General features: G+C 47.6%; 1 protein-coding gene across 5 annotated transcripts in view; it reads left to right on the forward strand.

The window, feature by feature from the left end:
* Nucleotides 1-149: 149 nt before the first annotated feature.
* Nucleotides 150-27890, forward strand: part of KCNT1 (potassium sodium-activated channel subfamily T member 1) — a 169440-nt gene continuing 141699 nt past the window's right edge. For 4 of the 5 annotated variants that reach the window (XM_090021364.1, XM_090021369.1, XM_090021365.1 and 1 more), the window contains exons 1-2: nt 12363-12433; nt 17876-18043. In XM_090021364.1, the coding sequence (XP_089877490.1) occupies nt 12366-12433; nt 17876-18043 (236 nt within the window). In that variant the 5' untranslated portion in view covers nt 12363-12365. Of the gene's footprint in view, nt 272-12362; nt 12434-17875; nt 18044-27890 lie in introns of those variants that run through there. The other variant, XM_090021363.1, reaches the window with a different exon arrangement.

Here is a 27890-nt window from a genome sequence, read left to right on the forward strand (position 1 = left end):
GAGGAGAGGCGGGAGCGGACGCGGGCGGCGCGCGCCCGGCAGAGGGGGCCGTGGGGCCGCGGGCGATGCTCGGCGGAGCCGGCGGCGGGTCCCCGCGCGGCAGCCGCGGACCATGCGCGGGCGCCGGGGCCGGGAGGGCGTGAGCGCCGATGCCGCTGTCAGGCGAGGAGCGGAGCCTGCCGGGCATCTACAAGCCCGCCGCCCCGCAGGATGGCCGGCCCGAGGGCTACACCAACCACAGCTTCGTCGACGACGACGGCAGCTCGCACAGGTAGGGCTCGGCTCTGCTCCCCTTCCAGCCCCGGGCTCTGCAGGGGATGCTTCTGCCCCCGATCGTGCCTGGGGGAAGGAGCACACACCGCCCACCCCTGACACTGCAGGGGAGATGCTCGAGACCCCTTTCCACCACCCCGACGCAGGATTTGGGCTGGCGCGAGGCGAGACGGGAGAGTCCCCGGGAAGCAGGGCATCGCTGAGTCCCCGGTGGAGGTGACGGTCCCATTCGGTCCTCGCGCCCTCCTGGGTCGCAGCCCTGCTAGCTCTGGTCGCAGCTGTCTGCTGCTTTGAGCAATGAATGTTGCTGTCAATGCTTTGAACAAAGGCAGGCGAGGGGGGGTCTCGATACCGCTTATTAATTACACCGGCTCAAACAGTTAGCAGAATTCTTCTCAGCGCGCTTTCGGGTACAAACGCCCTCCGTCGGGCTGGCGACCCTGCGGCGACAACCAGCACCCCTGCTTTGAACTAGCACGCTCCTGACTCTCCTTGTTTAGGAAAAGCTTTTTTTTTTCCCTAGGGTCCACAAAACCTTCCCGCAATGGGCAAGTGGATGGCGTGGACCTCGGCTTCGTAGAGCCATGAGGATTTTAGTCATCCTTCTGATGCTGTCTTAAACTGTTTGTCTAGCGAAGTTTGCAGGGCGCTCTTTACAAATGCAAAGCATGCTTTTGTTTTCTGGCCGCCCCTCGGCTCGCATGATGATAAATCATATTTACGTACGTTAGCATAGAGAGGGGTATTTTGGCAGATGGGCGAAAGCAGGTGAAGTTGCAGAGAGTCTCCAAGAATCCTTTGTGTCAGTCCCCTTCTCGGAGTTGTTATAAAAATACGTGGTCGTTACACACATGCAGTTGCCAGGATGGAGTGACTAACTAGACCTTCATGACTTGCCGTTCTTCTTGTTATTTTTTTAAGGGGCTGCTTGAGCTACGACACATGAAGGAACTGAAGCTGCCCCCAAAACAGAGGAGCCTAAGGGGACAGCAATAGTAACATCTGTGCAGGGGAAAAAAAGTGCAGTCTTTTCTGTAAAGACTTCACACCCCAGGTTTCTGCTTTCAGCAGCTTTTACGGCAGGTTGCAAGCTCTGGTGAAACAGAGTTGCTGTGATGCAAAAGCTAAAAGCCTCTCCTCTAGGAATGGGGAAAGGATGAAACTCGGGTCTTTGCATGCGTGTAGCAATCAATCCGTGCAGGGGAACGGGAGCTCGTCGTCGATACGGTCCAGCTTCCCTGGGAGCACCATTGTGATCTCACCAGTACCAATATTCACTAGCAGAGCTCTTCACGTTGGGATACAGTTGTCAGGTGCCAGGTTCATTTTGCAAGCTAAGATTGTCGGTAAGCTTATTCTCATCCGATGAGGAAACCTGGGTGGCTTGCACTGCCAGGTCTGTCTTTTGTCATGTGTCATTTCTTCATGCTCACAGTAGCTCGGGGAGACTCTCATTCCGAAGAGGTGAAATAGAAGATGAAGGGGAAAGTCTATTTAATAAGTCATTAACTCAACTTGCTCAGTGCCAGTGGCTGCAATCCATAAGACGGCCTGAAAACTCAGGTCACACGGGGCTTCCACTTAATGATGAGCTTAAGGAATCCATCCCATAGAAACTGTGACATTGAAAGAGCCCCCCAAAATCTTGCTTCTCTTGATTTGCCCTTTGGCTCACAGACCTTTGACATGCCAGACCTGATGAGTGCATGGGCCCTGTTCTCTTCACCAAAAAGAGCCAGTTTGCTTCTTTGTGCCACCTGTTTGCAAAGGTGACAGCTGCTGGGTGGAACATCAGATGTGTGCGGGAGGGGAGAGGAGAGGTCCGGGCAGCACTTGGGGACGTAAGTCCTAATGCAACTTGCAAACAGATGATTCGGCTTGAGGGCTGAAACTTTTTGTTCTTTGTATGGCGGCAGCACCTAGAAGGCCTGATCCTCGGCCAGGCCTCCCATGTGCTAGGCGCTGTCCAGACACAGAACAGAAAGATAGTCCCTCCCTCAAAAAGCTTACCCTGTGGGTTTGATTTTTGCATAGGAGGTGATCTTTGCATAGGAGGCTTGTAGGCCCTTCTGCCAAGCAGCATTGGTATTGCTCCCTGCTGCACACGTCCCAGGTGCATGTATTTAGGTCTCACCTTGCCATCACCATATCAGTCCTTGGCCTCTTGCAGTCCGTTGCCCCTCTGCAGAATGCAGCTGGGTGGTTCAGGGGCTGACTGCCCCGAGGAGCTATGCTGTGACTCCCTTACACCTCCAGGGACCAAACGCACCCCTCTACAGAGTCTCAGCCTTGCGGGTATGCTGGCTTTACACTTCACCACCCTGGGGGCACAGAGGTGAAGCAGGGAGATGCGTGGACTTTCCAAGGGATCCCCAAACTAGCTCTCTCTAGCTAGAAATATGCACAGAAATACGCAGATCCAGATAAAATAGGGACTGTGTGCACACAACTCCTTGCTTCTACTTCCTCCCCACCCATGGAACTGCAAGTGGATTTGCAAACTGTCTTGAGCGTGAGGATGCTGCTCTGTGAAGGATATTTCCTTTCCCCATGGGAATGTGGTATGGCACCGGGGGAGTCTGTCTATCTTCCTTTCTCCCACAGTTCTGTTGCTGTTTTCTGTAGGCTCCTACTGGGGTGAGATCCCCTTTGTCAAGGAGTCCCCTGATTAGCCTCTTTAGGAGACCTAAAGCTTCGTTATTTCCCCCATGGGTTTCAGGTGCATGCATGTGTGTGGGGGGAGGTTGGTGAGCCTGTTTTGCCCTGCATGGTAGCCATCTCCGTGTGGACAGATGCTCCGTTTGGATGAGAGATAATAACAGTTTATGACTCTGTTATTAAGCTACTACAAGGTGCAAGGATTTCCTTTATTGTTCCTTCTGGGTTTTATCTCCGTACAGAAGTGAAAGGCAGCAGAGAAGACAGCCCAGCTGCACATTCAAAATGGAGTTTGTGTACCTAGATTGTCAGCTCTGTGCTCTTTGCCATGCACGTGGGGTTTATTTGTCTGCTGTGAATTACAGAAGGCCCTCACTTCCTGCCTGTCCCTTGTTGCCATCTGCAACATGTTCCAAGATCTGAGAGCTCTTGGTTGCAGAATAGCACTCAAATGAAAGAGGAACATGCAAACAAAACCAGTACTCAACAGTCCAGAAATGTACTAGATATTGTCATATTATTATTCCTATAAGTCCCTGGTATTTGGGTTGGGTTTTTGGGGGTGGGATTTTAGTGACCAGATTGGGCATTCATGTAATTAGAGTGTTTGTATAAATGGGGCTCCGGCAAAGAAGGTTGCCCTCTGTATAGATGTTCACCATTGTGTGCAGAGTATGTGAAAGAGCTGGGAAAGGCTGGGGAACTTTCTCCTACCATTTCCCCTTCCTGATTTTAGGTTTCTTTTAAATCACCCTTCTCAAACTTGGCTGGGTGTTTGTGCACAGAGAGGGAATCACGCAACCGGGGCATTGGCTGCAGCGGATACGGTTTATTGCAGAAGGAAGAGGTAGAAGGAGACAACGCGTGCAATAGGTGGGGAGTCCAAGGCTATTTCTGCTGGAGACACCGAGTAGGAAAGTCGTATCTCTGTGTAAGACGTATGTGGGTTGCTCATGTTTCTGTGTGCGCTCTGATGAGAGGGGTGCCCGTCTGGCCAGTGGTCTTGTCCTGCTCTGTGTTGGTTAGATGCTACTATGTACATGTGAAGTAAATTGGGTAGTCAGGAAGTTAGAGAGGGGTCAGTGGGTAGGCCTTTTATTTTTTATTTTTTTGGCTCTGCTTTTCCAAAGGCTCAGTGGTGCCTGCAATTCCTGCAATGATGACTTCGAGAGAAGTGTAATCAATGGCAGCGGTCTTTGATGTCACAGAGGAAGAATTGGTTCAAGTGGTAGACCCTTCTTCTCCTGGGTTGGCTTCGCTGCAGCAGGTTAAACTCATGACGCTTCCCTGTCGGCCGAGGAGGTGAAGCAAACAGCAAAGCATAAAACTGAAGGCACGAGGTCTTTCCACAGCTGCAGGGACGGGAAGGCAGCTTGCTTTCTGCTCGTCCATTCATGGATCTCTGCTGATTTGCTGCACCCATTTGCACTAGGTGCAGCGTGCTTTTCACATGCACCACACCAGATTCCTTTATGTAGGACAGGGCTGCGCCTCTTGATCATTACAGACTGTAGTAGGATTCAGAGCAGCAGCCACCAAGTAACATGATCCCTGTCTTATTAGGACTCTCCTGGGTCACCCAGTGAAAGGCTAATTTGGGGTCCCAAGGAAGCTGTTCGCTCACTACCTCGATTGCATCCAAGAGTCACCATTGCTTGTGACTTTCTGGGTTTGTCTGGAAAGAAAATCAGAATGAGCTAGAAATGAAACTAAAAAGCATGAGTTAAACTGCTTCGAACCTTTGTGTGAATGCCATCTTATTATGGCAGACAAAGTTCTCTGGGTAAATTTGATATGTTTTATTAGACCAGCTCAAATAGTTGGAAAAATTCTTCTGAAGAAGTTTTCAGGTATACGTACCCTTGCTTTTGGAACGTATTATTGACCTGTGACAGCTGGAGCAGTGAATGCCCACACATGGCGCAGAGCTGGGATACAGGCAGCCTTCGCTGTCTTTGTTTTCCACTTTCTGAGTGGGAGAAAGCCCTTGAGGCAGACCTCGCGCTGCATTAAACTCTGTCTCTCCTTAGGCACTAATTGCTCCAGCCGAACTAACCCTTGAAGTCTTTAGTTCAGATATAAAGAAAGATTTGTCAGCCTCTAGCAGCTTGCCCCGGTGACTGTGAGCATTGCTTTTTGGCTGGCAAACCAGAGCTCAGTTCTCAGAAGGGAATCTTGGCCCCGTCTCCTTTCAGAAACCATTGTGATGTGGGGAATTAGCTGCTGGGAGAACTGTAAATCTGTAAGGCCGATCATTGCTGAAAGCCGAGTCTGTCTTGAAGTATGTTTGCAAAGCAGAGATAAGAGGGAATTATGCTCTTCTCCTTCCCAGCTGGTTTTATTGCCTGAGACCACTTCACAACTTGTGCTCCCACTGCAGCTGGCTTGTCGGCAGGTGGTGCTGCTGAGACTGGGAACCGAGTGCACCCAAATCTAGTGGATCCCCGGGGATTCCCTTGTGCTGAGCGACTTGAATGGAGCTGGGAAATTGCCCACTCTCGAATTGCCTTGCACTCTCAGCAGCAGGACAGCAAAGCAGGATGCTGCCATCAGAGCACAAGTGCTCCCTAATAAACCATACAGCGCCCGCATACTAACCTCTGTGCTCTCCACCGCGGCCACCCTTCCAGCAGCCGCTCTTGGTGTCCCCGGCACTGTGCTAGCTTCTCTTTAGAGCCCTTCAGTGCTGCTCTCAAACCCACTGGAGACACTTTTTGAGGTTTCCTGAGCCCTGCAACTCAGAAAGCCTGTTTCACATCCTTTCTCAGCCTGTCCCTAGATCTCTCCACGTACATACCTGGATAGACAGGGGTGCGGGTTGTAGCTGTGTTGGTCCAAGGACATGGGCAGACAAGGTTCTTTGGGTGCATTTGATATCTTTTATTGGACCAACTTAAATAGCTGGGAAAATTTTTTTTAGCAAGCTTTTGGGTTTAAAAACCCTTTGTCAGGCTGAGGAAGCCTCTGGAGTTGGTGTGCACTCTTCCTGGAGGGAATGAATAGTAAACCATACATATGTATGCAAATAGTAAACAATGGATAGAGACGGGTATTTATTTTCTACCTATGAAGACTTTTACCATTTTTAAGTTGCCCTGAGCCTGAGGAAGGGCGCGTGTGCCTGAAAGCTTGCAAAGAAAGATAATTTTTTTGCGATTTCTTTGTTGGTCTAATAAAAGGCATCATCTCTGAACCAAGAGCTCTGGAGTTTTGCATTTCTTTTTGTCTCAGTATAGCTACCAAATACAGCACGTCTTCTTCCTACTTCCCTTCCTTATTTCATTCTTTCAATAGTCAGGTGCGGTACTTGCGGTGATCCTGTGGCTTGCCTTTCCTCTGTTGCTTGTAGTGGTTTGCAGCATGTGGTTACGCAGATGGGAGAATTTTCCTGGCAACTTGTTAATAGGTATTAGCAGCTTCCCAGTTTTATAGCCTTATTTTTAAAGTGAAGCGGAATGATGTGGCGCGATGGCAGATCCCATTGGAGCAAACGCCACTCCTTGTGAAAGGCGAGGCTCAGTTGAGACGTTTTCGGTGCTGGGGAGGACAGAGGTGGTTGTAGGTCCCCTGATATGCCATGGGAGCAAGCAATTCTGTTTTGAGATGTGTTTGCAAATCTGGGTGACAGATGGGACAAGTCAGAAGAAGATGTGTAAAGAGGGACAGGCTTCCTGGTCTTTTTAATGGCAATGATACCCCCTTTAACTTTCTGACATAGGCAGTGGCAACATAGGGGTTAATACCGGTGCCAAAGCTATATCAGAGGCTTCTGATATGTGAATCCTTGCTGCCTTTACCCAGGTTATCTCTTTGGGGTGTGAGGTCGCAGGGAACTCAACCCTATTATTAACACTCCTTAAGCTAAAGACCTGGTGATTTTTCCCCCCCCCCGGATGATTCTGGTGCATATTGGCAGTTGTGGTGATTTAGTCTAGGATTAAATGGAGTCTCTAGGGGAGGCTCATGGGCCAGGTTTTGATATCGAATGACTTGCTTTTTAGTTACAGCAAAGTAAATGCTGTTAGCATCGGGCTTCGCAAGGGTCTTTTGAATTCTGCTCAGCATTTTTAAAATGAGCTGCTTCGCTGTGGTACAAATGAAACCCCATGCAAAGAATGAAGAGTTACTTTCCTCTGCAGGTCCAAGGCTTCCTGGGACTTGAACCACAGCATCATGGACAAGGCAACCCAAACGGCAGTCTATAGCATCTAAGTTTATAAAGAGATGATATATTTTAGTGGTCCAACAGTTAAGTATCAATGCAGCATCCCAAGTTGGGTATGTCCCGGCTGGATTAGCTGCCCACAGCTAATTGTATCCGATTCCCCAGACAAGCCAAGTCTAGAATTTGCTGGTGATTAAGAGCCTGGTCCGATTGTGAGGTCTCTCGCCAAGGGGCTGTGTGTGAGCAGGGAGATGATTCAAGAACCGAGTGCTGCCTTTCTGCCGTTCGGACGTGTAAGGCCTCTGACATCCTTCATGTTGCCACAGAGCTTTCTCTGCGGCCATTGTGACAGCTTGAGCCATGCTATGGTACAACCGGATTAATGATCTGTATAATTACACCAGCCAACAAACTGCTGAAACCAGAAGGGGTTAAAGTCTAGCAGACTGATCCATCGCTGTGGGCATGGGGAGAAGTGACTCTTTTTTGCTAAGAAGCCAGCCTGACATCCCATTTTACCTCAACCCTAATGCTTTTGGTGTGCAATGCATTAGGTGCCTTTTCAGGGACTGAAGCACCGAGGGTCTGGATCCCAGTGGGGTGTAGGCATGTTATTGCATCTGTAGAAGGTCGAACTGCAGGGCCCAGGGGGCTTTCAGGTCAGAGGAAAGAAATGTCTTGTGCTTAGTTATCTCCTGGTACTGAGCTGGGGCTTTCTGGCTTAACTCTAAGCCCCAGTCTCCCCATTTCAAGGGCAGCATATTCTGACAGGACCACTCCAGTGCCAAGGCCGTTGTAATTAGCTGTTTCTATTCTAGAGGATTTTCATTTAGGTGCAAAAGTGAAATCCTTGCAGACCTCCCTTCCCAAGTGAAGACAGGAGTGGAGGGCAAACACATCTGGAGGCCTTAGGAAACTGAGGCTTTGCACATTGTGCAGGAATTGATCAGTTAGGCCGATGCATGCTTTATTTGAATAGTTACACAATGAACTGAAATGGTTGCAAATGAACCCATTATGCTGTCTTGTCTGACTGTCATTCTAATCAGCTGCATTAAACGTTCCCCGCACTCTGTTATAAACTTTACTGCGAGGCTGGGGAATGGAGATGTAGCTAATTATTTAGCTATTTGCCAGTAGGGTAAGAGGACTGTGTGCTGCAGTGGACAGTGCACTGGGCCAGGAGTCAGGAGACCTGATTTTTATTCTCAGCGACTGCCTCTGCTGTGTTGTAAGGCAACTCTTTGTGTTTCTGCTTTAGTTCAGAGACTGCAGGTTGTCTGGGGCTGGTGCTGTGTTTTATGCTAGGTCTAGCACTCAGCAGGCTAGGAGCGCCTTCCTGATGAGGGTCAGTGGGCCCCACCACTGCATGGGCATGTAGGACCCACGTAAACAGGCAGAGGTGAAGAGCTGAGCTCCAGAGGTTTTCCAAGTTCGTACATTTGGCTAAATCGCTCTACCCTTGGCGCCTCTCTTCTTCTCCAAACTATTTTCAAATAACATTCCGACATTGGCTCATCACAGCAAAGAGTCTGCGACTTAAAACTGCAACTTCCAAAAAATCAGCAAGGCTGGAAATTGAACCCAGGAGTCCCAGTATTTAACCCCATACGTGCCGCATTAGATGTTTCTCTTGGGGTTTCTTTTGTATTTAGAAATTGTTCCGAGCGGAGACTAAAATGCAGATTCATTTACCCTACAGGAAGCTTTTTGTAATTGCTCTGTCCCGATTGCTAATTGCCAGAGCCCTTTGGGACTGTTCTCGGATGAGCAGCCTGTATCGCTATCTCCCATTAAGGAACAGGTGCCCCGTGAATGCTTTGTACTTCATTCCCGTGCAGTATGTGCTCAGCTGCTCCTTTTGCGAAAGGCACTGCCTTTCCCAGAGAGGCTGAAGCTGCTTGCTCTCAGTGGTGTGCACATGAGCCTTTGCAGAGAGGGGAGGATGGTGCACGCAGCGCCTAAATCCAATATAGAAGTGTGTAGCTTGAAACTGTTATTGTAGTGGCAGCTGTGCTTCCAAGCAAAGGGCTGAAGCGGTTGCAAACCTCTGCTGAGTGGCTTTCCCTAACAGAGTGGATAATGCTAGCACTCCCTGATGGCGAGCTTCCTAATGTCAGCCAGGGTGATGCAGGGAGTTGGCGGCATTAGGCCTAGGGGCAAGCAGGGGTAGGAGGGTATCTCTGAGCAAAGTGGAAACTGAAATGATTAATGGTTGCCAGAGTCTGGGTTCTGCTTCACAGGTCCTCTTTTGGCTCCATTGTACTTCTGCATGTGGTTTTTGGAGGAAGGAAGCCGGCTGTTTGTTGGAGTTAGCAGAAGGAGAGAATGCCCTGAGTTCACATGGCAGAAAGTGGGTCTGCCCCACCCATGGGGTCCAGGCTTGACAGCTTTGAGGGGTGTTTGCCATATGGCTTGGTCTCTTGTCTCCTCCCTGACACTGCCTGCAGTTAGCAATACATCTGCCTGAGGGCAAGGGAAGAAGTAGTTTTTTCCAAAACACCCTTCTGTCAACCATGTTGACACTGGTTGCTGGACTCCCTTCTCTCCTCCACTGGTTCTGAGCAAGAGACAATAATCCCCTGGTTATATGTCCCCTTTCCCCTGTGTCTGGCCAGCACTGCAGCCACTACCCTGAAATAGTTTATTCATATATGTATATATATACTGCGTGTGTTTATGTATATATATGTGTGTGTGTATACATGTATATGTGTGTGTATAGATATAATATAATGTGTGTGTGTGTGGCCTCTCTAGCATCCACTTGGAGGCATGTGACATGTAGCATCAAGTAGCGGCTGGGGACACTAAAGGCAGAGTCTGTCTCAGTGGCACCTTCTGTACCGAATGCTTAAGACCGGAGAAGGTTGCTCATGTGCACACAGAAGCTTTGCTGAATTAGAGAACTGGTCTTTGCCTAGTTTGAAGGGAAAGATCCCGTATTTCCCTGATTACACACCCATCCCTTGGCAGCAAGGTTGTAGATCGCTCCTGCCTGTTCCTGAGCTGCATGGCCATGCAGTAGCGTGAGGAAACCCACATACCATTCTCCTTTCCGCTTGGTTTAATCTGCATTGTTACCCTGGTTGAAGTTTCATTCACTCCAATCAATGCTCCAAACAGGTTTGAAAGACTAAAAGGTGTGAAAAGCCCTGTCATCCAGAGTTTTGACATGTTTTTATTTGCCTGTTTTCCTTTGACTTTCTTACTGGGTTTTTTTCCCCTCTCCAAACCCAAGAGCCTTGTTTTGCTATCAGGGTGTTTTTACCTTCTTTTAGCAGTGATAGGCATTGTAGTGTGCATGGAAACTACATGAGGAAACTTTTTAATTTTGTACTTCAGGGAAAAGGGTACATAGCAATTTTTCTGTCTTCTCCCAACAACCAGAGGAGGCAATAGGATTCACAGCTGCTGGTTTCTATTCCTGATTATGTCGCTGCCGGTTAGGGGAAAGAAGCTTAATACTTCTGCATGTGAAAAACGGGGGTAGCAAAACTAGCCAGCTCCTCCAACTTGCTGTGAGGCTTAACGTTTAAGAAAAGACTTTGAGATGAGGCTGTCTGAAATGACAGCAGTGAAACCGGGGAAGCTCACAGATAAATTCTGCTATGGGACATGCTAGGGAAAATATTGTCATTCTGAGCAATTTATTTGAAAAGCTGGGGGTGGAAGGAAGCTCTTGGGCTGGGCTGGGGGCCAGAAGATGCAATGTGCATTTCTTGGCCTCACCAAAGTTTTCCTTGGTTCAGCCATTTATAAGCAGCTCAGTTCCTCCTCTGTAAACTGGAGATCATGATGCTTGTGTCCCTCACAAGTGTGTTGCGAGGACAAATCTCGACACGCTTGGGAAGTGCAAGGACACAGTGGTGATGGGGCTATGGACGTCTCCACCTGCCCAAGTGGTGCAGTACCTGACCTTATTTCTTGGACGTCGGGTATCAGTGAGAGACGAAAAATGATGGCATGAGTGATTTTTCTAAGCTTGCTAGCTTTTTATATCCCATTGTCATAATATCCTTTAAATATTTCAAGATCCCTAATAAAGTGCCGCTGGAAGCTGGCAGCATCGTGGGGTACTGCTGCCTGGGCTCTTTTTGCGGTGATTTCCCCATTACACATAGCACTCCGTCAACACCTTTCCTCTCCCTTCCCTCCCCCTTTTTAATTAAACCAGGTTTTGTTTATTGGCCAGAAGGAAGGGAAGCCACAATTGTTTTAATTGCACGATAGACAAGAAGATGCTGCCTTAGGGAGTGCTTCCTGTTTTTTCCTCTCCCTTCCAGTATCTAATAAATCTGCGTGGTTTTAAACCCTTGTGCTTGCCAGATCTAGATAATTTCTTAATACTGTACATTGGCTCAGGATACAACAGAGCAAAAGAGATTTTTTCCCCCCCTTCTCTTGTATTTTAAGGCTTTTTTTTTGGTGGCTCCAGATATTAGCCTCTGATGTGTCTTCAAGTTCTCTGTTCAAGTCCTGACCAGCTGGGCTGGTGTAGTCAGCGAAGCTGCCTTCATGAGAGCAGCCCTCCCGAGCACGGAGAAGCATACAGACATCTGTGTGGCAGCTGACTGACCACTGCGTGCGGGTACTCGTGCTGCATCATACGTGGCTCTCAGATCCGGGCCAAGGAGATCCCAGGCTTTTCACCATGTAAATGAGCTACATATGGCTGCTGACAGATGGGAGCGTTTCAGACAGCATTCAGCGTTCAGCTCCGGCAGCATGCGCGAGCCAGGGATAGGCTGACTTCCATGTGTGCTTGGAGAGAGCTGCCTGAACTTAGGCTGCCGTCACGCTGATGCACCTGATGCTGACACTTCTGATGGCCAGGCAGACTCTGCGTTTTCGTGCCCGCTGTGTGGGGTATTGCTGCCTCTTCTCCTGTCACCCCCCAAACACTCCAACTCTGGCTCGTCAATGAGGAACCGGGGGGGAAAGCAAGCTCTTCCTCTCCCCAAACAAGTGACAGCACCTGTAAGCACAGAGGATTTTGCAGTTCTGCCGAGCCTGGCACTGGGGTTGTGGAGAATAACCGTTCGGCGAGGACAAGTGTGCGGATGAGATTCCTGTCTCCTGTGCAGTGCGGGGCAGGTCCGGGCAAAGTAGGGGATGTGGGGCAGCTGCAGCAGAAACGTGGAGGGGCGTCTGCAGGAGAAGCTGGGGGCAAACAGAGGCAGGAGTTTTCCTTGTTAACAATGCGAGGGCAGATGGAAGGACACATCCAGCGGAAATGGTGGTAAAGGGGGACCTAGTCGTGCCCAAGATGACTGTAAGGAATTGCTCCACAAGAAGCGATCCCAGTGGAAATGTCACCCCTAGGAAGCTGCCAAGGTGAGTGTCTGTCCGCGTGATGTGCTGTCAGCATAGCAGCGATTGATTTGGCCCAAGAGGCTGGTGTAACTTTCGTGCTTGACTTTTTTCCATTCATGAGTTTCTTTCATGTGTGTGACTGCATGTGCAGGCTGCTGCCGTTCTCAGCGCCCCCCTTTATCCCTTTCCCCTGTCCCTCTCTTGCTCCATCTGGGGCACCCCGCTGCCTTCTGGCAGGCCGGCTCATTGCTCCATTTATTGCCAAGGAACCTGTGTTGATCACTCAAGCAATTGTCAGTCGCACAGGAGGAGAGTGTGATCCTGTTTCCAGTCAAACAATTGGGAAAGGAACATGTGTTTCCCCTACGCACTTGGCCATTAAGATACCCCCACAGGGATGTCGCTCAAAAGGAAGGGGAAAAGCAACTGTAACCCGGTAACCATAAGAGCTGTGGGAGGAGAAGCCATCAATGACTATTATATTTTTTAATACATATAGAAAATTAAAGGGCAGAGTTTCCGGAGCAGCTTATTGTTCATCATAGAAGCCGGGGGCAATGATGACTTCAAGAGAGAGCCCAGCAACGGCTGCACTTGTCCCTACTCAAGGAAGTGAGAGCTAGGAGGAAGTTGGAGGTGAAGTCGCTGTGGCAGCATGATGCTTTTTTCTCTTGCAAAGACTCGGAGTGGATTATACAAAGGGGCTGAGCGTTGGCAGCTCCTGTTGGCTTCAGAGGGAGCCAGAATGGCTCAGCACCTTGCAAAGTTGGGGCAAACATGCATGGAGGGCTTCTGGTTGGCATGTAGGCACTTGCAAGATGTTGACCCCATAGGTGCAGTACCTGAGCCCTTTGCCCACACTGCAGGGAAGTATTGCAGGAGCATCCTCATTTCATAGGTGGGAAAATTGTGGCACAAGGAGAAGCATCCTCAGTCATGAGTGACAAGCTCCTCTGCCTTCCATAGGCATCATGTTGCTGGGAGAGGTGATGATCAGCACGTTAGCTGTGCACTATGGTTTCACAGAGTGCACAGGGGAATGAAGTTTAGAGAATTGCTCTTTCTGGGATGCTCAGGCCCAGGAGAGCTGAGCTGGAAGTAATGGCAGAGCACAGGGCCTCTTGCTCTGGTTAAACCATGGTTTGTGCACTCAGATGCAGGTGGGTATTGGCTACCCACGCAGCACTGCACAGAAATGTAGTGGAGGAGCCATCTAAAAACATGGGCCACTTAGGCAGCTGCCTTCAAATTCAATCCTGGCTGGTCTTAGCAGGAGATGTCCTCTCTTCCGGTCACCCTGGGTGGAGCCCAACCCTTCAAGAAACCACTAACTCCTTTTTTCATCTTGTCAGGAGGACACAGCAGTGCCTTTATTGAACACCAGTGAGCAGGCAGCTTCACAAGATCCAGGCACTAGATCATTGTTATAGATTTAGAGGTGTTTCTCATGGGTGAGCCTGATTGTGAGGTGTGCTGCTCAACCTGCAGCATCTCTAGAGACATTTCTTTACCAACCAAACTGCACTCTTGGGCTCTGACCAATCTGACACTTCTCACACCACTTCATGAGCTCTCAGCAACTCTACAAGTGCATTGGTTGGATGCTTTTCAGGCCGGATTCCTCCTTGGCTTAGCTCCATGAAAGTTCTCGGAGATGGGTGTGGGATGTGCTTGGCCCTCTGTGTGCATATTCAATCTCAGTTAGTTGTGCTGCCAGCCGCACCACTCTTGTGTATGCCCCGTGTTCAGATGCAGGCAGAGAAGAGCAGCCCATGCATGAGAAATCGTAGTGAAGGGAACCAAGGTTGATGCAGCTGTCAGGCTCTTTGCCAAACAGACTCCAAAAGGCCACCCTGTTTACAAATAAAAGAAAATCACTGTCTAGCTATGGATCTTCAAAAAGACAGATAAACAGATCTTTAGGAGCTCATTAGCTTTAATCCACTCATCCCTCTGCAGCCAAGGCTTGGAACAGCATTGCATCTCTAGTCTTTGTGTGTGGTGCTCGCTGCTACGGTGTCCGCAGACGTGGGGAGCAAAGGAGGCATTAGCTCAAAATTAAAGTCCTGTTAATACATTTTAACTTTTGTTTGGACTCCTATATGCTGTTGGCTGTTTGAATTCTTCCTGCCACGATCTGGGATTTAGCTACAAATCAATTCAAGATTTTTTTTCATTGCTATTTGAACGCTAGGCAATGAACGTTGTTGTTTTAGGATTCCTTTTTTTAATTTTACACCTCTGATAATTGGGAACAGCTTGCTGAACATTTTTTGACATCTCCAAACTTTGGTGGCATGGTGATAAAAGCCTTACAAGGATGAATCTCACCGTTTTGCAGTGAAACTCGGCAGTTCTGGGTGTCCAAAGGATAAGAGCATTCTTTTAAACAGCAGCGTGCATGAAGTTTCAGTGGACACTGTTTAACACAGATTTTTTCACTATGTAGGTGTGTGTGGTTTAGGCTATTTCTGCTGAACCTTCAACTAAAATCAGAAAAAAGGTATGTTATGTGCAGGAGAAATATTAACTGTCTGAATGTTTTTTAATGCAAGTGTTGAACCCAAGGCATTCGAAGTGCAACTGCTTACGAGAATAAACCCCGACAGAAATGCGTAGCATAATTCCATATGTCTGGAAGTAATAATGTCATGCCTTCATTTTCATCTCTATGTCTTAAGGTCTATGTAGGCCAACTGGAAATATTTACTTAGTTTAACAGCTTTGGGGCACAAGGTCTTAGGCCAAGAGTGATTACTTAATTGGGGGAAAAATGAGTTTTTATAAAAACAAATTACCAGGATTTTTTCAAAGTAACCTAAGGCTTTGTGGCTAAAGACACATCATTATGCACAAACAGTACTGCTCTGTATTTTTTTTCCCCCAGCAAATTCAGAACGCTTTCAGCAAGCTCAGGTTGCAGTAGAAACTTGATTATCAGAGCCGAAAGCCTTGGTTAAGGACTGAGCTATCGCCCTGTGTTTGACTGCAAGCAGGATATCGCAATGCCCCTCATTCCAGGTGAACCCTGGACAACCAGACTTTGGGGCTGTGCTGTATTTGTGTGTGCTAGATGCTACTGAAACCATGCCTTACCATTTTTTGCACTACCTCGGAGCTGCTTTAGGCATCAGCCCTGCACGTACAAGTAACTGTACGCTCAAAAGGACTCGTGATCAAATTCTCTGGCACTGCTTAGATGCATAATGTGCTCGCTGCATTCAATGGGAATCGATTAGTGCAGTTCTCCTTCCCAGGTGCAGCATGGTACTCTGAAAGGCGGTATGCACTCCTGCAGCCTTAATACTTTCTCCACCCTCTAGGAAAGGGAATAGTATATTATTATTCTTCTAAACAGGGCTGAGTGTCATTCAATGCTGGACTCGCTGAGACCGGCATGATCCTGCAGATGGAGCGGTAATCTTCCATGTAGAAAGAGATGCTGTCCCTGCCGCCATGATTATGTATGAATTGCATAATCTGTATGAATAATATGAATGCCATTATTATGTCTGACTAGCCTAGAGATATTTCCCCATTGCAGCTAGTCCAGGAGTAAAACTCTGGCCCCACTGGAGTCCATGGGAGTTTTGCCATATTAGTCTCAGTGGGGTCCTGCAGTTAGTAATCATAATAGGATGTGACCCTCTTAAAGCACCTTCCAGGAACGCCTGAAGCAGAAAAGATTTTTGTCATGACATTATTATTTAGGTCTCTTCTTGCATTGCAGGTTAAAGAGCCCCAGCCAGCTTCTTTCCCCACCCCCAGCACAAATCCAGAGGGACTTCCTGAGCTGTGTGGAATTTGGCTTGATTCCACTTCAGCTCAGCAGTCCAGGCCAAGTTTTGGATCATTTCATACCCCTGTGCAGCCCCACTGGAGCCCAGCAACTGCTCTGTAGAGCAGGGTGATGTAGAATTTGGCTGTGTTGTGCCTGTGGCAGCTGAAAGGAGTCTTGCAGCCCTTCCCGACAGGGTATAGAAGTAAGGGATGGGACATAGCGGCAAAGAAATCGGTGAGATTCGGGTCCAAAGTGCTGAGGAACAAGCTCTGTTAACTTCTTAGGCCGTGTTCAGCAGAAATGTGGTCTGTTACTTGCTTCTTCACAGACTTAGGGACTGCAGCGCATGAGGGTTTGTATAGTATAGTCTCCCGGTGAGTCGTCCTTAAGAGGAATCTGAGTTAGTTAAGGTGTAAAAGGCTGCGACTGGCTTTAAGACTTCCTTCTGCAGCCTGGTGGCCAGCCCATTGGGAAACTGGATGTTGTGTTGTCAATGAAACATCAAGCTGCTTGAAGCTCTGCTGCTGTCTTTTTATGTGTCCTCTGTGGAGAGGGTTTGATCTGAAGACCACGGTGGTTTTTCTGTTGACTTCAGGGAGGTCTGGGTCAGGCTCTCATGAGCCTAATGAACAAGTAGGGTGCCTTGAGTCTTCTGGCACTTCTGAGCTCCAGTACTGTGTTGGATGAGAGGGGAAGAAAGATCTTGCAAAGGCATTGCCTCTTCGTCTTCACCTCTCACGGGTCCCTGGTTCTTCTCGCTGTCCAGAAAGTGCCTGAGATATTTGAGCTAGTGACAGAGAGGGACTTCCTCAAGCTGGCTGCTCTAGAGAAATGGGTGAGGTGGCTTGGGGTGCAGGTGGAGGTTCAAAGCGGATGCACAAAGCCGGATAACACCTATGTGCATGGTGCACATCTCTCACGGATCATTGACAAAACTGGTCCCAGTGGCTGCCTGCCTCAAACACCCCCCACAGTAGTTTCTGCAAACCAAACCCTGGTTGCAGTGCTCTGCTCTTACCTGTGTACAAGGCAGAGCAGGGCAGGGCCCCTCTCTTTAGCCCACAGGTGTGCTTTAAGAAAAAAAAAATGTGTGGGCCTTTTGTGCTTCCTACTTTTCATCCTTTGGGGAGGGGGTGGAAGGGCTCAGCCCCGGCCTCTGTAAGCCGGGGGAGGGCTGGAGCATTGGAGACGCTTCCTGCCAAGCCCATGGGTGTGCAGGTGGCTGCATATCCTCCCCCAGCATGTGCCTGCCCCCTTGCCCTTCCTGCCCCCACCCCGTCCCAGTGGCTTCCAGGGGTAGGCATTGGGAGTCAAGGGGGGGCGAGGCATCCTGCCATTTGTCAGCTGGTTGACTCATCCGTGCGGGGCTCTTCCAGGGGTTTGGTGCCAGCATGGGCAGAGGGGGGTCCTCCCTCCTCATCAGCCCCTTTCAGAGGGGCAGGAGCCCCCTGGCGCTGTGGCTGAGGCTCTTTCCCTCTCCAAACCCCCACCCCTCCCCGCGGGCAGTGCCAGGCAGGGCTGGACAGCATCTGCAGCGCCGGCTCCGGGGGCAGGAGAATGTATTGGGCCGGGGCAGGGCGGGCTGGACGGGGTCCCCGGGAAGGGGCGGGCGTGGGCTCCAGCCTGGCTCCGAGCATCCACCGGGCTCCTCGGGGCTCCCTCCCTGCCTTCCTCCCCTGCAGGCTCTCGTCGCCCGGCGGCTGCGGCGGCGACAGCAGCAAGAGCGGGGTCGTCCTGGACATCGCGGCGCTGAGGATGAACGAGCTGGAGTCCGAGGTGCTGCCCCTGCCGCCCCGCTACCGCTTCCGAGACCTGCTGCTGGGGGACCAGAGCTTCCAGAACGACGACAGGTAGGGGCCGGGTGCGGGGGGTGCACTGCAGGGGTGCGGCCCAAGGGATGCAGGTGGCGGGGGGTGCAGCGCAGGGGGGCACTGCAGGCTGGGGCTGGGCGGCCACGGGAGCTGTCCGTGGTGCTGAAGGCGGTGCTGCCGGGGTGCAGCCGGGAGGCCCCGCCGAGCTCGGGGAAATGGCTCGGAGGGTCCTGCTGGGAGCCGGCGGCCATGGACCACACGGGGTGTTGGGAGAGGGGCTTCCTCGAGGGCACCAGTTAAAGCAAAGACCAGTAAGGAGTTGCTCTCCACGCAGCAAATTTCGATTTACAAATCGAGAAGATGCGATGCCTCGGGGAGGGGGGGCCCACGGCCCTGTGAATTGTTCCTCACCGAAACAAGCAGTAGCGCAGGCCCTGGTCCAGTGGCTCTTCCGCTTCTGAAGCCTCCTGGGCCCCTGAGCATGCCTCTGCAGCGTCCTCCACAGGGAACCTGCTAGGTTGGCTTGTAACAGAGTTAACTTCTCTATCTTTGAAAAACTGAGCCTTAAGTGACTTCCCCACAGCCTGTGATCTTTGTGGCAAACCTGTGGCTGAAATGTAGTTGTGGTTTGGAGACCGTGAGCCAAAGGTTTGTATGCCTGTATGGGAATATTTTGGCATGTGCGTGTTAGACAACTCACCAGATTTGTTAACCAATGAAACATTTTCTAACAGCTAAGGAAGAAGAATGGGTCATTTTCAAGCAGGAATAAGTGAATCACAATATTTCAAAAGCCAAATCCCTTAAAAGGCACTTCTGCCCAGTGGTGTAGGTTTATACTACAAACTGTATACTGTTTATTCAAGTGACTTAGTTCACTGAAAATGGGAATTTGATCAGAGACAGCTTGACATGATATAAAGCATCTAGATCATGATGATGGTTTTCTGAGCGTGAAAATTGCAGTTCTGAAGATTTACAACTTTAAGGCATTTCAGACACTTCATGTTTTGAGTGATTCATTTTGTGTCTATTTTATTTTCTTACTTAGCATTGACCATGTAATCTTTGTTTAGTCTGGATACAAATGTCAGCGATTTGAAAGTTATTTTGAACGTTCATGTGAAGTCCATAACTTGAGAGCGATGTTCCTGTAGTATATTGGCAAACCCACTACTTTGTTTCTTAAGATGTCTCTACACTATTTGCTGTTGGTGCTACTATGTCTAGTTGTTTGGCTTTTCCCCGTGTTTTAGAAATCCTGAAAACATTGTACCGTATCTGGAAATGTTTAACTTCATCGCTAAGGCCTGGTTCTGCAATTTGTGCATGTATCAATAATCAATATATACACACATGTCCTGTTCAGGTACAGCTAGTGCTGTTATTGACTTCGCTGAGAGCAGAGGTAGGCCTCACTGAGTGCATGTTATCCTCATGCACTTATTACAGCTCCAGGGGCTGGTGATACTGGTATTTTAGAGAACAATCAAGCTTGCCAGAAGAAACCTGAATTAGCTGCCTGTAAAGCACGTTGGTGTTCAGCTGATTTAGATACCAGAGCAACATAGAAAAACATTTTGGCTTTGCAATACTTACTCATAAATACTAAGCAGTTCAAATGCAGGCTTTGAAGTCCTTTGTTATAACTTTGACAGGCATGCCATGTTTTACAGCTGATGAAAATTCCCCTATGTGAGCAGCAGAACTGTGAGCAATTTAAAAAAAATAAGTGGTGAGCATGCAGACCACATTCCTGGTCCTAGAGATGCAGCATGAACAGCAAACATTCAGCGGAAATAAATATCCGATTTCTTTATAAAAGCACTGTCGAAAGATTAGCATCCTAAGTATCTGCCTTTTGAAAGCTCCCCTAGAGTGTTAATGTTTTGATAAGATGATGAACTCCAAGGGAGAAGCAGAAACTTGAAAGGATTGTGAATATTCTGCCTTATAAAGGAATCCAGGGCTTAGCTTTCTGTGGAATTCGAATATTTTCTCTTGGAGAATCATGAATAGCTTCTCGCCGTACAGGATGTTGGCACAGCATCAACACTGGGTTTTGGTAACCAGAAATGGGATAGTGGCAGTGACTGAGGAGTCAAGAGAGGTGGTGTTGGAGTCAGGGGCTACACGTGAAGACCCAGAGGTCATCAGAGATTGCACCTAAAAATGCTATGGAAACTTCAGCATGATTTGACTGTGGTGATAGCAAAGATCGGCAAGTTTCTAATAAAATCATCTGCTGGATTGGAAGCAGTCAGGTTTACACCTATTTTTTTGTTACGATATCTTAGATGACACTGTGAGGGCCTCCCCCAGTCAGCTTCACTTCAGTACCAGACAAGTTGCTTGAAAGAATAATTAAAATGGAATTTTAAAACTGGCTTGTTGGAGGAAGGGGTTACATCAGCCCAGGGGTGAGGAAGACAATTGGCTTGGCAGAAAAGATAAAGATGAGTGCTCGAGGGTATGCTTCATTCAGGGCAACAGAATTGAAACCAAGACAAGGAGGTGCTGGTTCACACAGCTGCTGTGGAACTTGCTGCCACAAGGCACCAGTAAAGGATCCCAGTTCCAGGGCTTACAGTAGGAAGGACATGCACAGCAGTGCAAGATGGGATTCACTTTGAATCTGTTAGATGGGATGCACAGCTGTGCAAAATGGGATTACCGTTGAATCTCTTTAGCCCGAGAGTGATTACTTAATTGGGGCGGGCAGGAAATGAGGTTTTAACTTTTTAAGGCGTATACACTTCCTTCTTCAGTGCAGAAGCCGACCACTAACAGGGACTGGGAAGTCATCTTGCCTTTGGACAGACTGCTCTATCAAGGCCCCTTCATTGACTGAACAGATTTTGGATCAAGCCTTACTTATCTTCTGTCCCCTAAAGGCGTTCCTTGTCCCGAAGGTTTTGATGTTGGCTTCTTACAGAGAGAGGACACTGGAGTCTATGGACCTTGGGTCTGGTCTGGTATGAAAGTTCCTCTGGTTCAACTCTCACTGGCATATGCTTAGAGACTCGGAGCAATCTGAATATGACAGGGGTCTGCTGTAACACAAATGTTGTTGAGCCAATTACAAAATGGCAAAGCCTGGAAGGAGCTGAGAAGGAACGGAAGGGCAGGCTCCATTGCTGATGTGTTCCTGCCCTTTCATTTACTTGGCAATGGGCTTAGTTCGGACTCCTCTTTATATGGGATTCTCTGCGAGATGCTATTGCAAGCATGTGTATATAGGAGCAGGGCCAGGAGGGAAGGGAAGGATGAAGGGACTGAATGCAACAACCCAGTGTTGATATAAGATGGGGGTTTATTCGTGATAGCATCTGGTTCTCAACTTCAAGTGGGATTGACTGATTAGAGGCAGCTGAGAAAGCACATCTGCTGAAGACAGGGCTGTGCACAAGCTGTATCATCCCTCTGTACCTTTGCTGTCTTGATCATGCCAGATTTCGGTTGTCACATTTCCCTCTCTGGGCAGTGCTGGGATAACTTGGGGAATGGGAGAAAACCAACCTGCCTGGAAAGCAGGTTCATTAGGCACCACATTCTCTGCCTACAGTGCAATTGCCTGCATGCTTTCCAGGCTAGCAATGCTGAAGCCACAGGCCCCATTTTACAGTAGCAAGGGGCAGTGTATGTCATGGTGATTAAGTACATTTTTTTTTTTAGTATGATTATCAACACAGAAGCATTCGGGCTTACGAAGGGTTTTGTCACAGTATTTGGTGCGAAAGAATTGCTGCAGCCTCTTTTATAAAGCTTTCAACATTTTCTCTTTTAAATCTTCTCGTGTTTTATAACCAAGAAATAGTTCTCAGGGGAATTTAACAAATGGCAAGTTCTTTTCAGCTGCTCCTTCCATGGTAAATGGCTCTTTGAAGCATTCCCCTCCTCGTTGCCTGGCACTATCAATATTCCAGCTTTTAAATTTGTCACTAAGAAGTGCATCTAAATTGCTGAATGGATTAGGGGCTCCTGTATTTGGCACTTGGGCACCCTGTCATTGAGAGATCAGCTTTCGACACTTTTAACCTTTGCAGCTTTTAAAGTTCCACTTTAACATACAGAAGGAAATGATTTCTTCACTGGATGCATCACTTAATGTAAAGTAATCCAACGTCGCTCCTTTTCCGTCCATTAATTTCTCATATTGCCCACTCATTTTCTCTGTCCTTGATTGGTGTTAGGCATAATGACAAATTTGTATCATTTTATTTAGAGTGCATGATTGCTCCAAGTCCTAAGGCTAATGATAACATTGCAGTGGCCTGTGCTTATGGATCTTAATTGTAACATTACTTCGTTTGCACTGCCTTTTAGTTTCTGAAAAAGATCCTTTTCATACTAAAGAAGCAGGATCATCTTATGGTTATGAGGCTGTTCTAGGACTCGGGAGACCAGGTCCCATTCCCAAGTCTGCCACACGCTTCATTTGTCCAGTTGTTTTACTTCTCTGTGCCTCAGTTTCCTGCTTGCAAAATGGGGGTAAAAGCACTTCCTTTACCCACCTATTGTCTGTCTGTCCCTGTAGGGGGTAAATTCTTCAAGGGATGACGTGTCTCTACAACATTCATAGATGCTAGGGGCTGGAAAGGACCTCACAAGATCATCGGGTCCAGTCTTCTGCACCAGGCAGGAAAGACAACTGGGGTTTGAGGAGCACCTAGCACAACAGAGCCTCTGTCTCATTTGTGGCTTCGAAGTGCTGCTCGAATACAAATAGTAAATGAAAATAATGAAAAATCTCACAAGACAACCAAACAGCTCCTTGCTGGACTCTGAGTTAAATTAGTTCTGCTTGTTTGGTTTTTTTTCCATCTGGCAAGGCAAAATTAGAACATTTGATTAATTAAACAAGATGATTTTCCTGAGCCATCAAGTGGCTACAAAAGATGCAATCGGAAAACAATCTAGCAACATGCAGAACTGAAAATGAAAGAAGTCTGAGTAATAATAAGTATCCCCCTGATATTTCTAGTTCAACTGTATCACTTCAGTTGAACTAGAAAGATCAGGGAGATTCTTATTACTGGTATTTGCGAAGGCCTGTGGAAACTGCAGATCCCTGTGATCACCAAGCTGGTAGAGCTGATCAGAAAGTAGCTTCAGCTTCGCATGCATTGGAAAAGAAATAAGGCAACTCATGATAATGTAATGTGAAGGCTTTACGGAGGTGCACTTGGTTGACTATATTATGTTCTCTTAACGTGGTTAAAGCATAGCTTTTTCCACAGACACTTGAATGCAGTTGCAAGGCAGAGGGGAGTGAAGCATTCAGGAAACATCTAAAAATCACTATCCATGACAACCCATGCCCATGAATTTGTTTCTCCCTGCACCTAGTACTCTCCCACTTGTATTGCAAGAGGCAGGGCTGGGGGTCTGCATGGAGAATATCAACCTAGCACACCAGGCACTGGAACGAACGCGGAAGACCACACATTTATGCCTAGAGTTGAGAGGCCTGGTACATACCATGCTCTTAGCAGAGCCAAAAGGTGATGGATGCATTTGAAAAATGTTAGGCAAGGTTCTTTGAGTAGAAGCAATCTCTTTTATTAGACCAACTTCTTTGAAAAATGTTGGTTCTTTTCTCCTGAAGGCCAGCACCATGGGTTTGGGGTAAGTCACTACACCTTGCGCCTGCTTCTTTTCTCTTCCTGCCTGGCCTCTGCCTCCTGTCACTGTCAACTCTTTGGGGCCAGGATTTTCTCTGCGTTTCCACAGTGCCTAGCACAAGAGAGTTTCTTTCTGCGGGTGCTGCTGGAATATAAATTGTATGTAATAAGGAATAGCTTAGCCTGGGGCTAGTGAAGGCCAATACTGTGGCCTAAAGATGGTTGTATTTCTCTGTCTCCTAGTGGCAGGTGGAGGTGGTAAACGCTGTAATGTAGTCTTCTCTCCTTTCCATAGTAGAGAATTGCAGCAAATAAGGATAGAATTGAAAGACCCAGGCGCCCATTCATTTCTGCCTCAATACAATTGCCGTGCTTGGGCCTTTCTCTTCCCCTTTCGAGATGCTTTTCTCAGGCAAGGTCAGCCTCCTAGCATTATCCAGGCTGCCTTCCACACTGCCCTCCCTCTTGTAATATTTATCATTGCTTGTTCTTCATGCTGTCTCTAGCCACCGAGTTACTGTGTGCCATTCAGATACAAGCTTCCTATTGCAGAGCTCACATTATGATCCAGACACCTTTCAGTCACGTAACAAACTTTGATGCCAAGGCTGCCACCTTTCACCAGAACCACTTTGCCAGTGTTTGGAAAGTAAATTGCCATGCCTCATTTAACACCCCAGTCTTGCACCCCGCATCATTACTTGTTGTCCCGGGGGGATGCATGGGAGTGACAAGTGATAATTGCATTGTTATTGTGAGTAAATACAAAGCCATTACTGAATAAAATGGGCTATAGGTTATTCTTCCTAATGGAGCCATGAGTCATTTCAAGATATCATACAGGGCATGGAATATATGACTGTCATTGCAGTGTACACGCTGTAGACACCCACGTGCTATCTGGGGCTAAAATTGCTCAATAAAACACTGTAATTCTCTCCAAAGTAGGTGTATGTAGCAGTTAGGGACAGCTTCATTAAAAACTACTTTTTTTTTTTGTTCGGTCTGTAGACTTTTAATGTATAAATGGCATTCTTAATTGCTATTTACTTTTTGAATTGTTATGAAAGGTTCTGGTGGTAATGACTGTCTTGGTGTGTTAATTGAAAATGCCATTTCAAAAACAATTTAATTGATATTTTTGACATATGTATCAAATGTCCTGGATTTCTCTTAGAACAGAAACCCACCTAGGAATATGAGTTAAATTGATGAAGGTAATAGGTTAAGAATAGAAATGCTCCTTTGCTTATGATTATATATATGTGTGTGTGTGTATATGTATAGATCTGTATGTATGCTAACGAGCAAAAAGCATGCCTGTTCTTCACCTATATGCATATACATTTTATTCTTAACCTATATACACAAGAGTGTGTGTGTGTGAGTATTTGCACACAAGAGCTATTATTCTTTCCATGAATATTGTTCTCAGTTTTATTACTAGCAGGGGCCTTTACTTAGGATAAGTGGTACAATGTAGTGGAATAATTCTGGGGGAGTGAGTGGAAAATGTCCTTTGAGAGAGACAGTATATACAGCAAGTACTTTGATGAAAAGGAAGAAGATTATTGATTTTGTATTGTTTAGCATGACCTAACAAAGTTGGCTCAGATGGCCAGTATATTTTCTTGGTATATTTACCTTTATTTTATAGTTTGCAATATTTTAAAAAATGAACATCTAACATTATGGTTAACTGAGGGCATGTCTCAGAATGAGCTTGATGCGGAATATAGGGGAGCGCTGGCCGGCAGGGTGGATCCTCAGCTGGATGAAATGGGAGCATCTCTGTGAAAGGCGCATGCCAGCTGAGAGTCTGGCCAACAATTCTTGTCATTTGAAAAGGGAGAGAAAGAGAAAGCAGCTGGGGAAATAAAGTATTAAAGATGAAAAATGGGCACTAGGAATATATGAAGCGAGATACGGAGGTATTCGACTAAGGTCAGATGAGAGCCTCATGAAATAGCTTTGCTGTAGTATGCCATTTCTAAATTATTATTATATGTCTCACTTCACCTAAGGCTACCAAGTTGCACAAGCAAAATTAAGAACTTTATTGGCTTGAAGTTACTTAAGTTACAAAGAATATTTCAGTTGGAAAGCTGACTGTAGTTAAGTCTCCTCCAGCTGTCTCTGTGCACATAGAAGCGGGGAATGCAAACTGACAAAGAAACGCTGGAGAAAGATGCTGTATTCCCCAAGGGTGAGCATTGCACAGTGTTTAAAGAATGTCAGTCTCTCTTGAATATTCTAGGCATGGGGTGCCAGTCCATTGAGAGTAATCAATGAATGGTTTTAGCTGGGCATATTCCTGGTATAGATGGTATCCCTGGTATGCCAGGGCTTGTCAGAACGGGTGCAGTCAGCCTGACAGCTGTTTAACTCAGTTACAAAGAATGGGGGCTAGAGGCACGCTTCATTTTTGAGACCCGAAGCTCAGTACATAGATCATAGACTCATATCCAAGGAGGATGGGAAGGGAGCTCAGGAGGTTACATCTAGTCCAACCCCCTGCTCCAAGCAGGACCAGCCCCAACTCCATCATCCCAGCCAGGGCTTTGTCTAGCTGAGTCTTATAAACCTCCAAGGATGGAGATTTCACAGCCTCTCTGTGGTCTGCTTTACTATTTTCCTAGTGAGCAAGTTCTTCCTAATATCTAGATGAGCCAAAGCAACGAAGCTGGCATGGTTGCACATAAAGTCCTCGCTTGGCTCTACCAAATTAGTGTAGGAAGTTCTTATGCCATAACAGGATCTTTGCCACAAGGCAGTATCCACACTGTCAAGGAGGGACACAGGCTTTTGCTGTTTTGGCTGCATCTGTTGGGTCCATTGGAGCCAGTGGTAGTTTCACATCCCTGCTGCCACCTTCATCCCTGGAGAAGGACAGCTGGACTCCCTTCCTGCCCACCTGCTCAGGGGGAATCCCAGTGTAGTCCTGTGGGGAGGGATGTGTCCGGGTGGGCAATATTCTCCCTTACTCCTCTGTGCAGCCATGTAATGAGGACAGTCACACTGTAAATAAACTGATTGCATCTCCCTTGTACATCCCATGGGCTTCCTTTTGCAGAAAAGCAGGCAGCTGTTATACCTGGTCCCCACGTGTGGATCTGTAGAGGGGGTAGGGGGGAAGATAATTTGATTTAAAGCTGCTTTGTCGAATTAATATTCCATTAATCTAAAACCATTTTCTGCTCTGCTGAGCAGGGGAAAAGGAAACTTTTTCTGCACCGAAAACTGGCAGCTGCTACCGATCCCCATTTCCAAGCTGCCTTTGCTTTTGCTTCAGTGACACCAAGTTGGATCCCTATCAAAGGGGTGCCTGTCAATTTGCATTAAAAATGCCTCACTATTCCAGGGCAACTCTGCGGCCTGATTTCTATACTGGCTTGTAATGTATTTAAATGTGACTTGTAGCTGGTACAGCCAATGATGTGGTAGCTTGGAGGTGCTGGAGGTGATTGTAACTTTCCACTTTGGTTGGCAGGGTTTGAATACACTTTTGGAGGACACTTAACGATAAGTAAAGACAAAGCACTTAACTTCTAGAAAGATTTGTGGGAGCGCCTGTAAATTAATCTTAGTGATACACTTGTGTTTTGGGTCTGTCTGTCTCTCCATTTTACAGTGATAATGCAGCCAGGCTGACAGAACCTGTCAAACTCCATAGTTCCTGGCTTTTAGTCCTGGGTATGGTCTCTCCTAGGTCTCTGGTGCTTTGTCTTGGTCTAGAGCGCCCTGTAATAGATGCCAATTTACAAGAGTTTTCCTTCTAATGAATTTCTTATGTGGTTAAAATCCTCAGCCACTGGTTTTGCTTTATCTTAACACTTGCTGAGGTACCTGGAAACATGGCCACTGCACACTGCGCAGGTTGTCTTACAGTGAACCCGAAACACAATGATATCTTATTTGTCCAGGGAGTCCTTACGCTTGTTGTCATGTATTGGCACGATCCCTGGACCCAATCCTGCTCAGTTTTCCAGCTGTAGGAAAACTCCCACAGCTGGAAACATCATGTCAAAACCTGTTATGAAAAGTAGCGGAGAGCTTGCTCAACTTGTAATAAAGCAAATAGGACTTGACTGTGGGTTTGCTTTTGCAAAGATGCGTGCTCTGTGTAGGCACAAGAGATTGTGGACAGGACCTTGAAATCAACATCAAATTATGCTTTGGGCTAACAGCTGGATTTCAGTAATCTTAAGGAACCGGTACAAATGGGTACCTATGCACTGAATTTGGTTTTAGTTGGCGCAGGA

This window comes from Crocodylus siamensis, chromosome 11 (assembly GCF_052110815.1).
Source record: "Crocodylus siamensis isolate JL-2025a chromosome 11, ASM5211081v1, whole genome shotgun sequence".
NCBI classification, from domain to species: Eukaryota; Metazoa; Chordata; order Crocodylia; family Crocodylidae; genus Crocodylus; species Crocodylus siamensis.